Source organism: Pelodiscus sinensis, chromosome 32 (assembly GCF_052426305.1).
Source record: "Pelodiscus sinensis isolate ZL-2025 chromosome 32, ASM5242630v1, whole genome shotgun sequence".
NCBI lineage: Eukaryota > Metazoa > Chordata > Testudines > Trionychidae > Pelodiscus > Pelodiscus sinensis.
In genome coordinates this window covers 374,023-388,887 of record NC_143083.1, presented here as the reverse complement: position 1 = coordinate 388,887, position 14,865 = coordinate 374,023, and the positions used below count along the sequence as shown (strand labels likewise).

Here is a 14,865-nt window from a genome sequence, read left to right as displayed (position 1 = left end):
GGGAGCTTTAAAAAATATGGAAGATGTGGAATTTGTAGTTTTATTTATATGTGCCAAGGGCAAAAAAAGGTCTATACAAACACTTGGAACTTGTCTACTCTACCTTACAATTCTGACTAAAGTTCTACACTGTGTTTATGCTGCAGATGCAAACTTAAAGCTTCCTAGTTGGTATTACAGTAATAAATGCCTCATTAAACCCCTATGTGGATGCTCTCATTCATGTTAAATTCACACTTCTCATTCATTCATATTAACTTCAGTGTGTGGGTGAACCCTAAGTATCTGTGTGGACCCTGCACTATGGTGCAGGCTTTTTTCCTTATATAGACAAGATTGTAGTCTACAGTGCCATAACTAGCTAATTTTGCGCCTGAGGCAAGAATAAAAAATTGCGCCCCCTCATGTATATATTCATAGTAGTTAGTTCGTAGAAAAAAGGAAAATACATAAATAATAACACAATGTTTACTTATTATAGTTATGAGATCTTCATAAACAATCAATTACATACAGATAATTATAAAATATCACCATGTCAGGTACTATTAGGTATTTGTTTATAATTGTGCTTTGTGCGCTTTTAATGAGGCAAACTCATCAAGAATTGCATTGAAATTAATATTATTCACTACCTCATGTTCTATTGATAAGATGGACGTATTTGATAATCTCTCTTGACCTGTGGATGCTCAAAGGTAGTTCTTAATTGATTTTAGTTTACTAAAACTTCTTTCGCAAGAAGCCACAGTCACTGTCCTGTCCCCTTGGTTTGTGCAGCACATTCAAAGCAGTTGGCATAGGTGCTCAGCAGCATGGGCTCCAGTTTTTGGAGGGGAAACTGAGTCCAACAGGCTAAGGGCCTGGACCCTCACCCATAGAACACAGGGATCATAGCTCCCAGACCCCCAGCTCTAATCGCATACCCCTAAGACTTAGAGCCACTCCCCTGGCAGAGGTGAGACAAGACCCAGGAGTCCTGGCTCCCAGCCTGACACCCCCACCTCACCCCCAGCACCTCTGCCCCTGTGCAGGGCAATTTGAGCCTCATCTCTCACAGCCCAGCACCTGGGAACTTGCTCAGGCATCTTAAGGTGGCAGTTGGTGCAGCTGAACTGGTGCCCGGCCTCCCACGCCGCTCAGAAGCAGCTGATGCACTGGGCAGCCGCTAGGGATGGTGACTGTTGGATCGCGGAGAGGTAACATGCCGCCTGACATGTAAACTGTGGGCTGGCCGATACTAATGGGTGGGGGAGGGAAGCGGCGCTATCTTAAAATAATTAGTTTTCTATATTATTTTTCTGAGCTCCCTCAGTTATGCGCCCGACGCAAGTGCCTCACTCTCTTCGCCCTTGTTATGGCCCTGGTGGTCTATTTCTGTTTGAAAACAAGATAGATCAGAACACAGTATAGAACTTTTAGTGCACAGCAGAAAATGTCCTAGGAGCAGATTCCACATGAATACAGTGCACAGCAGGCAAGTGCTGGGTGGGTAGATTTATAACTCGGCTTGCTGTGAAATAAGTGTTTTTATTGACGAGCCATGAGTTGTACTGTTTTTATCCTTTGGAACCTCTTCTCAGAGTTCTTTTTACATTTCTTCATGCACGTTGTAACTGACTTTATACTAAGGAGGGTCAAGTCGGGTATTTGTTTCTAGGGAAGCTGAGTTAGGGGTGGTTTGTACATCTGTCAAGAGTGCTCGCTTAGGAGACCTTTTTGGTTTTTGTTCTTACGGGGTTTATTATTTAGCTAAAGAAATTAGCAAAAATATTGTTAATGCATATTTAATATAAAGGTTAGAATATGGAACCTTTATTCAGACATGTCAGCACTTATAGAAATAATCCCATTGACTTCATTAAAGACAGTGACAATGCTTATAAGAATAAATGAGTTACACAATCAAACAGATTTAAATAATTCCTTGTTTTCTCACCAACTGTCCAACATATATACATATACTGAACACTGCAAATGTGGAAGGATAAACCTGTTCTGGAAATATATCCACACAGGTAATAGACATTGTTCATGAACATCTGATTGTTTAACATAATAGTTCAGTGTTTGGATATGTAAAGCATCAAAGCCCAGATTTTTAAAGATGTCAGGCATTATGTGTCTAAATACCTTTAAAAATCTGCTCTCATTTAGTGAAAGGCCCAAAATGAAACTCAAATGTTTCTACCTTTTTCAAGCAAAGTTAAATAATAATTGACAAATATGCTCTCATATGCCTACGTATATAGATCTTTTATTTTTTCAAACTTTGTCAATAGTATTTTCTTAAATTTAAATAAACATATTGCCAGTGTTTTTATAAATAACATTTATGAAAATCCATGAAGAGAGAAACAACTGTTGAGACCTATTGCCAGGATGATGGATGCTATGATACCAGGTTAAATTGTAGCTTATTCCAAGCAGAAAGGATGATATTACAGTAAAAGTTCATAAAGGACAATCTACTTCTTAGGAATTTGCATTTTCCATGGTAAGTAACCTCTCTTTTTCTTTTTTCTCCTGAACTTTCCAGGTAAAAGTACTCCTGTAAACCAGCTCGGGTCTGCAGATTTTACCAAGCCCCATGATCCATTCCAGCCATTTGGGGCTGACAGCAGTGACCCGTTTCAAAGTAAAAAGGGGTTTGGGGACCCATTTAGTGGAAAAGATCCATTTGCTCCCTCCTCTTCAAGTAAAACTTCTAAAGACTCTTCCTTGGGGTTTGCAGACTTCAGCTCTGTAAGTTAAGTTCATTGTCTCTGAGCAAACCACTTTCTGCTCTGCTTGCCACAAACTCTTAGGGTTTTTTTTTTGTTTTAACTACAGACCTGCTGTCCACTGGCTTCTTTCTCTTGAGTACCTTCATTCCGTCCCCACTGTAGTTCTGTATTAATATTTCTGTGTAAAAAGGCATTTTTCTCTCAATAATAAAGGAGATTTGAGTTTGATACTAAATTTTAAAAGGGTTCTCTTTTAAATTATTTTAGTATGGTGTTTCTTTTCTCTCAAGATATTTGTAGCAGAATCTGTGTGCTGTTTTTGTTGCATGGAGGCTGTTCTGTAATTGATTTTTGAATGCCAGGATGTAAAAATTCCTCAGAAATAATTGTTGAAGACATTTGTATAGTAGTTTTACCATATCCTGAAAAGTAATACTTAAAACAAAGGGTTCCTTATAGTATTTGTAACAGTTCATGAAAAAGTTCTGACAGTCCAGTCACAATGATTTCTATATACTCTGGAATATGAATCATAGACACAAGAGAGAGATTGAAAATTATTAGCTGTTGAATTTTGTTTCAGTTGCTGATAATGTAGAAGTCCTTCTTAGACAAAGCAAACTAAGGTCTTTTTTTGTAGAACTAGTATATTAACATCCATATTGCACCCCGTTAAAAAAGGTCAAAAGGTCTTACAGCAAAGCTAAGTGCCTTTCCAGGATTAAGTACAGAGTTTCAAAAAGCCTGACTTTTTGTTTCTGATGTTGGCAGATATATTGTATAATGGTTTCAAATGTAATATTAGAAAGCAGTTTTAAATGCTACCGCTGGTGAATAGAAAATGTTTCATACAAAGCCTCTGGCTTCTTCCTTCTTTCATGTATTTAAGTTTTGTTCTGGATTATATTGACACAAATAAAATAGCCAACTCTATTCTTCTAAATCTAGAGGACATATTTTACTGTTAAGCAGCTGTAGGTTTTTATTTTAAAAGTTTAATCTCAAGTGGTGTTAATTTTAAACAGTTTCCCCCAGTATTTCAGTTCAGAGTAAATGTATATCATTTTCCTACCTGATATGTCTAATTGAGATCCTCTGTGCATATTTTTAGTTGCCCTCAATTCTTTATCTGAAAATATCAACACTCAAAATATTATGTAAACTTTACCATAATTAGCAAAAGTCTGTCGAAAGTTGGTACATAGTTAAATTCTGTGCCTGTACATAAAATGGTGATATAATAAAATTCAGACACAAAATTTGTTTTATCTGAATTTTTTTTGAATGGTACCTAATTTTTTTTCTTTGGGAGCAAAAATGTAATGTCTAAGCATAAAAATGGAATGACTGTTACCCAGTAGGGAAGTTTGTTTTGACAGAACACAAATATTTATTAGCTGGTAGGCTCAAATAGGTCATGAGTGGTTATTACCAACTGATAACCAGTGTCATTTCTTCCATTTAAGTTTGTGTTTACCCTTGTACCATCAGGGTTGTAAGAGCGAGGATCAACCTTGGAAAGAAAAATATAGGATCTGAATAATCTTTTATCATTTAGCCAGTCATAGCTTAAGTTAACTTGTCATCGGGCAGTATTGAGTCTGATTAAACAGATTTAAACTTGCATTTGTAAATGTCATCTATTACTCTGAGAAAACACTTCATTTGGTGCTTCTTTTAAAAGAGAGTGGTTTATTTGTTTTGTCTATTTTATTCAATATTATTTTCTTTTTAGTTGTTTATAACCAGGATCATGTTGCCATGTTTAGTAATGCTTCATCTCTTGCTTTTTTAAATCATAACTAAACCAGATATCTCATAAACCAAGAAAAGAATTGTGCTTGTCTGTTATTTGGATCCTGTTCTTGATTATGAAAGTTCCTAACAACTCAATTTACAGTGTGTTTTCTGACATGAAGTGTGTTACTGTACTATTTGAAATTAGCATGTTGATTAGGTGGAATTCTTCATGATTACAAGCAAAGAGAAGTTTAAAGATTTCCTTTAGTTTTTTATTTGTTATTCTAGGGGGTTTTATTTGAATTACTGGGTTGTTCTTATCCATTGGATTTAATAACATGATTCTATTGCATTCTTGACTTGGGTATTGACATAAAATATGGGTGCTAGGAACAGACAAAATGTTTTGTTAATTTTTTAGATATTTCTAACTTCTTATTTCAACTTGTAGGAAAAATTGCAAAATTCCAGTAATCTTAAAATCAGTAGAAAAAGACAAGTCAAGTGACAGCTTCTTTTGGTGGAAGGGAAAGCTGGAAGAAGTTGGTCAAAGGGACAGCCTGTCCCTTCCAACAAAAAAGTTGGTCTAATAAAAGATATTACCTCCACTGACTTTGTCTCATACCAACATAGCTACAACTGCACTGCAAATGATAGAAAGCACATTTTCTTTTTCAAGGAAGAGAGCATTCAGAACTAAGCTCAAAGAATGCTCGTTATTCAATGCATATGGATTTTGTTTGTCTTTCCTCCATTTATACTGGGCCATTAATGTACTTGTTCTAATATTTTGAAAAATATATCCATATTTATTGAGTGTTGTTTTCAGATCCCTTGTACCAAATAAGACTACCAGTGATGATGAATACTAAATCTTTGTGAGAGAATTTTGTTTTGAAGCACTAGCTTTTGTTGAAAACTAGATAGCAACAATAATCATGTTATACTGATATACTTTTAGCTCAGTAAGATGACTTTTATTGGCAACCTGCATGTTGAACAGTGATGATATTGAATTATTGGTTGTATATTCCACCACTGAACATTTAAGGTTCATTTAGACAGATCTGAACTTTCAAAACCCATGTGAATTGAGAATTTAGTAAATTCAGTCAAAATACTTTTTTTAATCTGGTGGTGATTATAATTTGTACTTATGCTTTTGAAATGCCATGGTTGATCATACTAGCACTTTGAGATAATGTAAAAATGCCAGTCAAATATCAAGCATTCCACACTAGTCAGAAATCCACATTTTCTTTGCGTTAAATCAACTTTACTCTTTTAGTTGGCTTTTCTAACTACACACTATAATTTCAGATATGTATGAAATACATATGCTTTCTTTTATAAAAGTTAGAAACATGCATCTTGTCCTAAGGAATGAACACCACTGGTAAACCTATTTTCTCAACTTTTTGAAAAAATATCTGAGATTAAAAATGATTAGCTGAAGTTCATATATCTAAAACTTTTATAGTAACAGTAATTTCACCCTAATTCTCATCCCAAGGATTTTCTTTTGGAAGTTAGGAAACTTTGGTGAAATTCTGGCCCCACATTGCCTGACTTAATTGGGGCCAGGGTATATCTTTCATTGTCTTGAAAATTATATATTTACAGTTTAGTGATCTTTTAAGCCTTACTTATCAGCTGTTCACTGAAATAAGTTGTTGTAGTAATGGACTGCACACTTTCTTTGTTTAAAACATCAAAGTTGCTAAGATGCAATGCACTTCTATTATGCACTTTGCATTCATGACATTAGTTTTTTAGCAGTAATAGCAGGGGGAACTGCAAACATCCAGACTAACATAAAAATAAAATACTGTATAACTAAAAAGATCAGATAATTGGACATAGATTAGCTTTATTCATTTGGACCAGCAAGAAATGTTATCTTATAAATTTGTTTAAAAATAATATGAAGCATGGATACAGTGTGTAATGGAAAGGTAAATTCTTGGGAAAATGTACACATAAGAGTATATAATAAACTAGATAAATGCATATCTATCAATTCTTTTATTTTATTTAATGTTCAGTATATGCTTTTGTGAATTTAGCCCTATATGGATATGTGCTGGATGCTGTCCAAAATAAGTCAATGCAGCTGTGTATTGTGCTGTAAAGATTATATCCCATCATGGACCAGGAGGTAGCATTCAGTTTATACAAATTTGATTCAGTCAAAGTTGAAATTTAGAGTTCTGTGCACTGGTTTTCCATCCTAAAAAATAAAATTAATACATTTTTCTGAGGATTTAAATTTTATCCGAGCAATTTTTAAATAGTAGAAATAGTCCAAAACTAAGAATTAGTATTGAAGATATTTACAATCCAGCAAACATGTTTCTCACATTTTCTACAAAATCCAATGCAGTTTAATGTCCACTTACTAATTATGTGAAACTTTGTGTAATATTAAGCAATGATTATTATTGGAATAATTTTGCACATTGCTTCCATGTACTGAAATTACTTGATAAGATTAAAATATATGAATAAAATGTATTTTATATCTTTAGTGTTTGTTGCTAAATTCATTTGGATTCTGTTATATTGTTTACTACTGTACTGCCTGAAAAACTGTGCATTTATTTTATAGACAATTGCAAAAGCAGAATTTTACTTTTGATCGGATGGTGAAACCTCCCACAAATCTTCAGTCTCCAGGTTCATTATTAGCATGTAACACCATTTACAGAAACGATTACAGAAAACACTTCACATTGCAGTGGCACATCAGTAAATAGCTTCCAGTTTTGGACAGCTTGAGGCTAACATCATTATGCATCTTTAGTATGGATGTAGGTTGCTAAACCCCCAAACTCTTCCAAGTAATTTTGCCCATTAATGTAGAGTTCCTTTCTATCCCCACATCTTCAGGCCACTTGTATGCACTTGGGACCTGGATGAAGGCAGGACATCATCAACCTGAAAAGTTTATGCCAAGGGTGGGAAGAAGAAGGTGTTAAGTAAAAAGATCAGTGAATGGAGTAGGGAAACCAGTTGGTTTATTTCTGGTTTCAACCAATAAGGTGATAGACTTATATGTCTTGTTACTTGATGCTCATTTCTTAATGATTTAGATCTACTGCATGTTGCTTAGTATTTCTGCTGTCTCTGTGTATATTTCTCTTGTTTATTAATCAAGTTTCCTTTTTTATTTTTAGTTTGGAAATGAGGAGCAGCAACTGGCATGGGCAAAGCGAGAGAGTGAGAAAGCAGAGCAGGAAAGGCTGGCTCGGTTGCGAAGACAAGAACAGGAAGACCTTGAATTGGCTATTGCACTCAGTAAGGCTGATATGCCAAACTCTTAAATATAAGTCTTTGGGCTCCACCCAATTAAAGTCAAACCCTTTAAAGAAGGTTTTGTAAAATTCTTGTTTTTGTTGTGAAGTAATTGTAGTCAAAGTATAAGACGACTGGCTGGTTATATAAAAACTGGATTCTCCATGGCTTTTCAAGTACATAATGCACAGGAAACATACTGTAAAAATTGTATTATACTTCCTTGAAAAATGTTAACTGCTTGTAAGAAATTTAATGTATGACCCTAACATACTGAAAGCAAAGTTTCTTTATAATGCAGACCATGTTGCATACAATAAGCTGCAATGTGTGAATCTGGCTTTATTGCCTAAATTCCAATGTCATTGCTTTGAGGCTGCAGTATGAATAATAAAATTATAGAAAATGACGCTTTTAAAATGTTTATAAATTTATCAGTTAGCTTTCAGTTCTTTTTGTTACATTTGTTTAATTACTCATAGTAGGCCAATGACCATAAAACTGCCTAGCTCAAAGATTTGAGGACAAATTCTTTCTTAGATGTTTCCTTTTCTTCTGTGAGATGTAGCGTATGCTATGAATGAACTCTGATTATTTATCTATTAGACGCTTAGAGATACAATTCAAGTAGAGTCAATGATATTTTGAATTCAGAGCTTATGGGAATTAATAGCTTTTTCTTATTTAAACATGATTATTTGCATAAAAATTTTAATATTTGTACATGGTATTAAAGGAGTAATCTTGATATAGTAAATTAGACAAATGATGACTCAGTTCTAAATCTTGAGATGAAAATAGATTAATTCCATGAACAAGCATGAAGACAGGAATGATAGTGTTTGAGGCTTTTTTTTACATATTGTAATCTTCCCTGCAACAATATTTTCCCTTTATTTGCTCCAACAGGCAGAATATAGGGCTATTATTTGTATTATTCAGTTGACTATGGTACAATCTCTACCTCGGAAGTACTTAAGTGTGTGGTTTTATTTTTAAATATTATGATTAATCTCACTGCCCTTTATTTAAAGTTATACCATTGTAGTCTAGACTAAATTCACATGGATTTCATTTGCAAGTTAGATAGAATAATAGGATATTCATGCAAAAGTTACAGCAATATTTGTAGAGCAGATTTTTTCAGCCTATCTACTGATAGCACTCATTAGGCCAGTATGTCCAGCTTCTTTACAGACTTCCAGAATTCAGCGGGGATGTGACATGTATTTATAGAGGTAATGAAACATGTACTTTACTCATCACAGATATAAAATGAGTACTTAGAGTATTTTTGCTGTGAATTATTCATTTATAAAAACTGCCTTTTTTGGTAAGTTACAGGGATCTCAGCACTTCATTTGTCTTTGTATTGTGCTCTGGTTTTGTTTGTAAATAGAATAGGCATCTAGGGCCAAATTTTCAAAATGTTTTTGTGATACCTGTATTTGCACTGCCAATTCTCTACATGTGCATATTGCCATGTTAATATTCTGAATTCCTGAAAGTGTGCCCCTCAGCTTGTAAAACATTCTCTGGGTAGCATGGTATTCCTTCATCTTCTGCAATGTGTGTTTTACACTTTTGTATGTGTGTGTTCTGTTTTTATTTTTCCTTACAATGATGTTAGTGCTTATTTTTCCAGACAAAACAATCCCTACAATATAATTGCCTCGTTCTAGATGCTTTCCTTACACAGAAATAAGAATCGGAGTAAGGATTTTATTTTTTTCTGATGACTAGTTTTCAGACCTGAAATTGCAATTAAACATAGGATGTCTCAGGACAATATTGCATTTGCATTGAAAACTGATTCCATATTGAGAACATCCATTTTAAGGTCTTCAGACAGAATATATTTGACTAAACTGACGCCTATCATCTCAAGAAGACATTCTGTGGAGGAGCTGATCCTGAATGTGTGTGTAACTCCTATTTAATGTTGTTACAAATGGACTTTTAAATTCATATCATGAAAGAAGATACCCCTAAATCTGAACAACACGGAAGCATATGTCTTGTTCTGTATTTGATGTAATAGGCTGTCATGAACACTGTAGGAAATAATCCTGCCGTATTTGGAGTACTTGATGACTTATGTGGTCCCTTCCAAACATAACTGTTTTTCTGTAAAATATATTAGAGAGAGAGACTATGGGCTTGTATACATGGTAGTATAATGCACTCTGTATGGGTGTGATTTCTAAATCACGCTAATGTGTTATGCATTAGTTGATCTACATAGAACCCTAGTGTGAATTAACACAGTACTGATTCAAAAGGTACTGTGTTAGAGCAGTGTATTAGAGCATTGATGTAGTGCTCTTTGAACCAGTGCTGTACTAGCCAGATTTACATGGACCAATTATTATGCCTCACATTACGGAGGTGTGATTTCTAAAGCACACTAGAGTGCATTACCTAACTGCGGGCAAGATGTAACTTATAAAGTCTGATTTCTAAAATTTCAAAGCACGCTCTTTTCCTTTAGTTTACAACATGCCAAACTCATGAAAGCAAATTAGATCTACTTGTAGCTAACATTAATACAAAGATTTTACCATTAAAGTGGGATAAATGTAGAATATACTGTACATGGCAGTGCTATACATGCCATCCTAACTATACAAACAGATGAAATGAGAAACAGCTCTGTGCCTTTTCTCTGTCCACCTTATACTACAGTCACGTTGCTTCAGAGAGATAGTTGACTCTTGTTCTTTCATGGAGCTGTTGTTGCAGTTTGGTTGTTTTATTTACTCTTCTGTTTTTTCTGTCTTGTGTACATGGATATCTTGCATTTATCTTGGTGCCACTCATATATATCACTCTCTTCCAAATTGAAAAAAAAATCTACTGGGATGCAGGATGAAATTAAATAGCCTGTATCTGTGCATATAACGCTTTTAGATTTTTTTCATATTCAGTAACTGTTTCTATTTTATAGGATTTTTCATTCCTCATGCAGCTGAAAAATCTCACATACTGTTTCTAAGTAACTGCAATATCTAAGTCCCCTTGTGAAGTATAGTGTGAACACAGATTGGGGGAGGGGTGTCATTCCTTTGATTTGCAGCTGCATTAGCTCCCTTTATAATTAATAGATTTAATTTGTATTGTGAATGCTGCTTTATAGTAATTTCCTCTTTCATCTCTCCTTCAATATATGGTATCAACTGCACTCACCTCTGACTGCAGGGTCAAGCCACCTTCTGCAAATTGGCAGTGCTGTTCCATTACCTATCATTAGGAGGTGCACTCTCCTCCTCTGCAGTCCCGGGAATAAAAGCATCACTCCTGGAATACACCAAGCCTGAGGAGTGAAAGTTACAAGATAGTGTTCAAGCTTGGGTCTTTGTGTGGAAAATTGGGGTGAAGGGAGTGACATAATTTGTTCTCTTCTGCTCAAATTAAACAGTATCTTTAAACCAATTTATAAAGGAATTCTGCTTCTGGGTCACCACGCATAAATGAGACCTGTGGATGAGCTAAAGAGCCAGATTCATCAGAAAATTAATTTTCCATAGAAATATTTTCAGCCACTTTATCAAATCTGAAATCTTCTAATAGAATTGCGATACTTTTGAGATATGCAGTGAGATTACCTCACCCACTTTGTTTCCCTTAGTTCTGTGATAGTTAATGTTTAGGGGACACAGTCTGAGGTCAGAAAAGTGAATTGATCATATATATAAATTTAGTGTTAGACCCAAATATAAACTTTATGTAAGGTATAGCCTTGTGCCACCAAATATAGAGGATAGATCAGTAGCAAAAGGCCGGGCAAGTTAATAAAACAGTAATCCAAGAAAATATGTAGTTAATCCATTTACAGTTGCAAACATACAATAACCCTAAGTTGTTCTGAGATGGTTTTAACTTTGAAAGAGAAGAGATACATTTTAGAAGGCTGAAATCTAGGAAAATTCCCTTTGATTTCTTTCTGTAATATCTAACAGTTTTTCCTTGTAGAAAGCAGGCATCGTCTTACTTCCCTAGCCTGGAGGCAACTTTTTTTTTATTGAAATCACTCCACTTTTTCTCCTAAAGCAAACATTTATCTGAACCCATTATTCTTTCCTTCTTCCACCAATCATTGAAATCATAACCATAAGCTATTCACTTCAGTTTGGGAATATCAGCACATGCACACACAAAAATAAGATACATTTGTATGTAAATATACAATAAATTATATAACAGACAGTGTGTATACATTCACAAAAACTATATTTAGTATATTATCATAGGTGATCTATAAAATGTATATGCAATAAATATATAGTATATTATTATATATATTCTATATATAAAATGTGTATATATGTCTATATGGATATGTGCATTTTGTGTATAAAAATGGAAAATTAGACCATTGTGCTTAGAATTACAAAGTCTGTGCAAAGAAAAATTTAACTTGCTTCTTCCAATCATTTAGTAAAATAATACTGTGATTGGCATGAGACGCTTGTGAGTTTTACCAGATGTCAGAGAAACCTGAGGGGTTTGTCTGTCAAAGATTAATACAATCTGCCAAAGGTAGCAGTTGACAGGGATATTATCACCTGTGTCCACTTGCACTTGCTGTCTCTGAATGTCTGTGTTTTGGAGACATCTCATTCCCTTCTCTCAGCATTAGACCAAGCTTTGCCTCCTGGTTGTGGTAGTGGTGGTGAATATTTTATTGATGAATTAAAGAATCTTTCACATAGCTTCATATTTGGACATTAAGTAGAAATATAGTAGAATGTGCCTTTTTCTCATTCTCTTGACTGTCGTTTTGGTTGCACAGTCACTCTTCTCTGAGTCTGAACTGTCTTTTGTTTGAGAGCTCTCATCTAAGATTTTGTCTTAGGAGAAGTGATTGTGCATTTCATTTTTGTCTTTGATAAAAGAATTAACATGATTCTGTTTTCTACAGGGAGAAATCATTAGACTACGGTTTGTGAAACAATCACAAAAGTTTCTAGATTAGTATGTGTATTCATAAATGCAGAGGTACATACTAAACTGCAGTCACTCACTGATTGATTACCACACAACACCACTAAATGGCATTTCAGACTGAAATGGAAAAAGATTTTATCTATTTGAAACGAGGCTTTTACAAAATATTCTTGTAGGACTTGCCAACCATTCTACCACAAGAACAGATAATACAAAGAGATGTAGTGGTACCTCTGTAGTGGTGGTGGTGTATGAGATTTCATATGATCAACAAAGTTTTCCTTATGGAACCTCTGGCCTAATTATTTAAGTGGGGAAAGTGTTCAGTAATACATTTTATTTTATATAGTGGGTTCTTAGATATAAGGAAATTCCAAGCTGTATCTATTAAGGTATGGCACTTTTTGTTCTGGTCTGTGAAATCCTATTAGGCACTCCAGATAAATCACCTTGTCATCACTTCTGCTTTGCAATTAGACAGTATTTTTTCTAAGGTTCTTCTTGCAATCTTTTTGAGGTCACCATTTTATTATTTTAATATTTCTTCATATTTGTCTTGAAGTTTCAGCACTTATGGAATGTTGGTTTAAACATTAGAAATCATTGTTTTCCCATGTGTAATGATCATTCCTATTTTCTACTTTATTGCTGATTCTCAGAAAATGAATTCTATTTAATTCCACTCTTCTAAAATAAGTTCTGTCAAATAGATATTTTGTTTTGATCTCTGCTAATAGATTGTGTAATTATAAATACATTTACCTGTTCCACAATCAATTACATTACAAATAGTAACAGTTAAATATTTAAGACCTAGTATTTACATTTTTTCTGCAGACATTCTAGTCACAATTCAATTCATTTACATTTTCTGAGTTAAGAAAATTTTGTCACAAATTCTGCTTTGAACATGGTGGAAACATTAAGGCTTTTTAGAATAAACAAGTTAACTTTTAATAATTGTTGACATTTGTCTTAGCAATTGTTATTTCATGGTTCTTTTTACTTGAAAGATTTATAAATAAAAGGATGAATTGTTATACATGCTTGTCATTTAAAATTAAATTTTAATTTTTTCAACTTTTGCTTTTCCCTTTAAAGCTAAATAACTTTAAAAGGTAAACTTAGTATAAATGGTTCCATTTTCTATTAATATAATGATAGTGCTATGTTCCTTAATGTCCATCTTACTATGACTTTGTTTAATCTGATGGCTAAAAAGGTGAAAACATAAAGTGGAAACTGCAGTGTTTACCAGAAATTCATTAGTCCATCCAAATATGTACATTACTGTAGTTATATTTATCCTTTAAATATCATATAGCAAATTGGAAAAAGGTGTTTTAATTTTAACCTATGCTATGTGTTTATTAATACAATAAGAGAAACATTGTTTAATATAATAAATGTAAAGTTACTTTTTTTGAGTTCTGCGTCCCTGATTTCACTATCTTTGTGTCAGTTTTGTGACTCTTGTTTAGAATTACATTTGTAGGTTGTGTATTTTTTCTGATTGTTGGCCTGTCCAGCCTATTGTCCTCTCTCCACCAACCACAGTTGGCATGTATTCTCAAGTCACAAGACCTCATTACCACACCTTCTACAGAAACAGCCTATGTCCCAGAATGTTAAACCTTCAGGGATTTAACACAGGAAGGAATTCTCAGAGCATTGCAGACAGCCTCTTACACTGAGGTGTGTTTGACCAATGGCCTGAAAAAGGATTAATCTGTTTGATTCTGCCTCATTATTTCTGCCAGACACTACTTGCTAATTTTATTGAAACCAGGATTGTGTCAATTTCATAGACTCGTAGGGCTGGAAGAGACCTCAGGAGGTCATTGAGTCCAAACCCCTGTCCAAAGCAGGACCAACCCCAGCTAAATCATCCAAGAAAGGCTTTGTAAAGCCGGGATTTAAAAATGGAGATTCCACCACCTCTCTAGGTAACCCAGTTCAGTGCTTCAGCATCTTCTTAATAAAATAGTTTTTCCTAATATCCAAGCTAGACCTCCCACACTGTATCTTGAGACCATTTTTCCTTCTTCTGCCATCTGTCACTACTGAGAACAGCCTCTCTCCATCCTCTTTGGAATCTCCCTTCAGGAAACTATCAAATCTCCCCTCTCTTCTTTTCTGTAGACTAAATAAGCCCAAA

General features: G+C 34.4%; 1 protein-coding gene across 9 annotated transcripts in view; it reads left to right on the top strand.

The window, feature by feature from the left end:
* EPS15L1 (epidermal growth factor receptor pathway substrate 15 like 1) overlaps positions 1 to 8,169 on the top strand; it is a 118,657-nt gene extending 110,488 nt beyond the window's left edge. For 5 of the 9 annotated variants that reach the window (XM_075903359.2, XM_075903358.2, XM_075903357.2 and 2 more), the window contains 2 exons: positions 2,540 to 2,745; positions 7,643 to 8,169. In XM_075903359.2, coding sequence (XP_075759474.1) covers positions 2,540 to 2,745; positions 7,643 to 7,789 — 353 coding nt within the window. In that variant the 3' untranslated portion in view covers positions 7,790 to 8,169. Of the gene's footprint in view, positions 1 to 2,539; positions 2,746 to 7,642 lie in introns of those variants that run through there. The other 4 variants (XM_075903362.2, XM_075903360.2, XM_075903361.2 and 1 more) reach the window with 3 other exon arrangements.
* Positions 8,170 to 14,865: the final 6,696 nt, after the last annotated feature.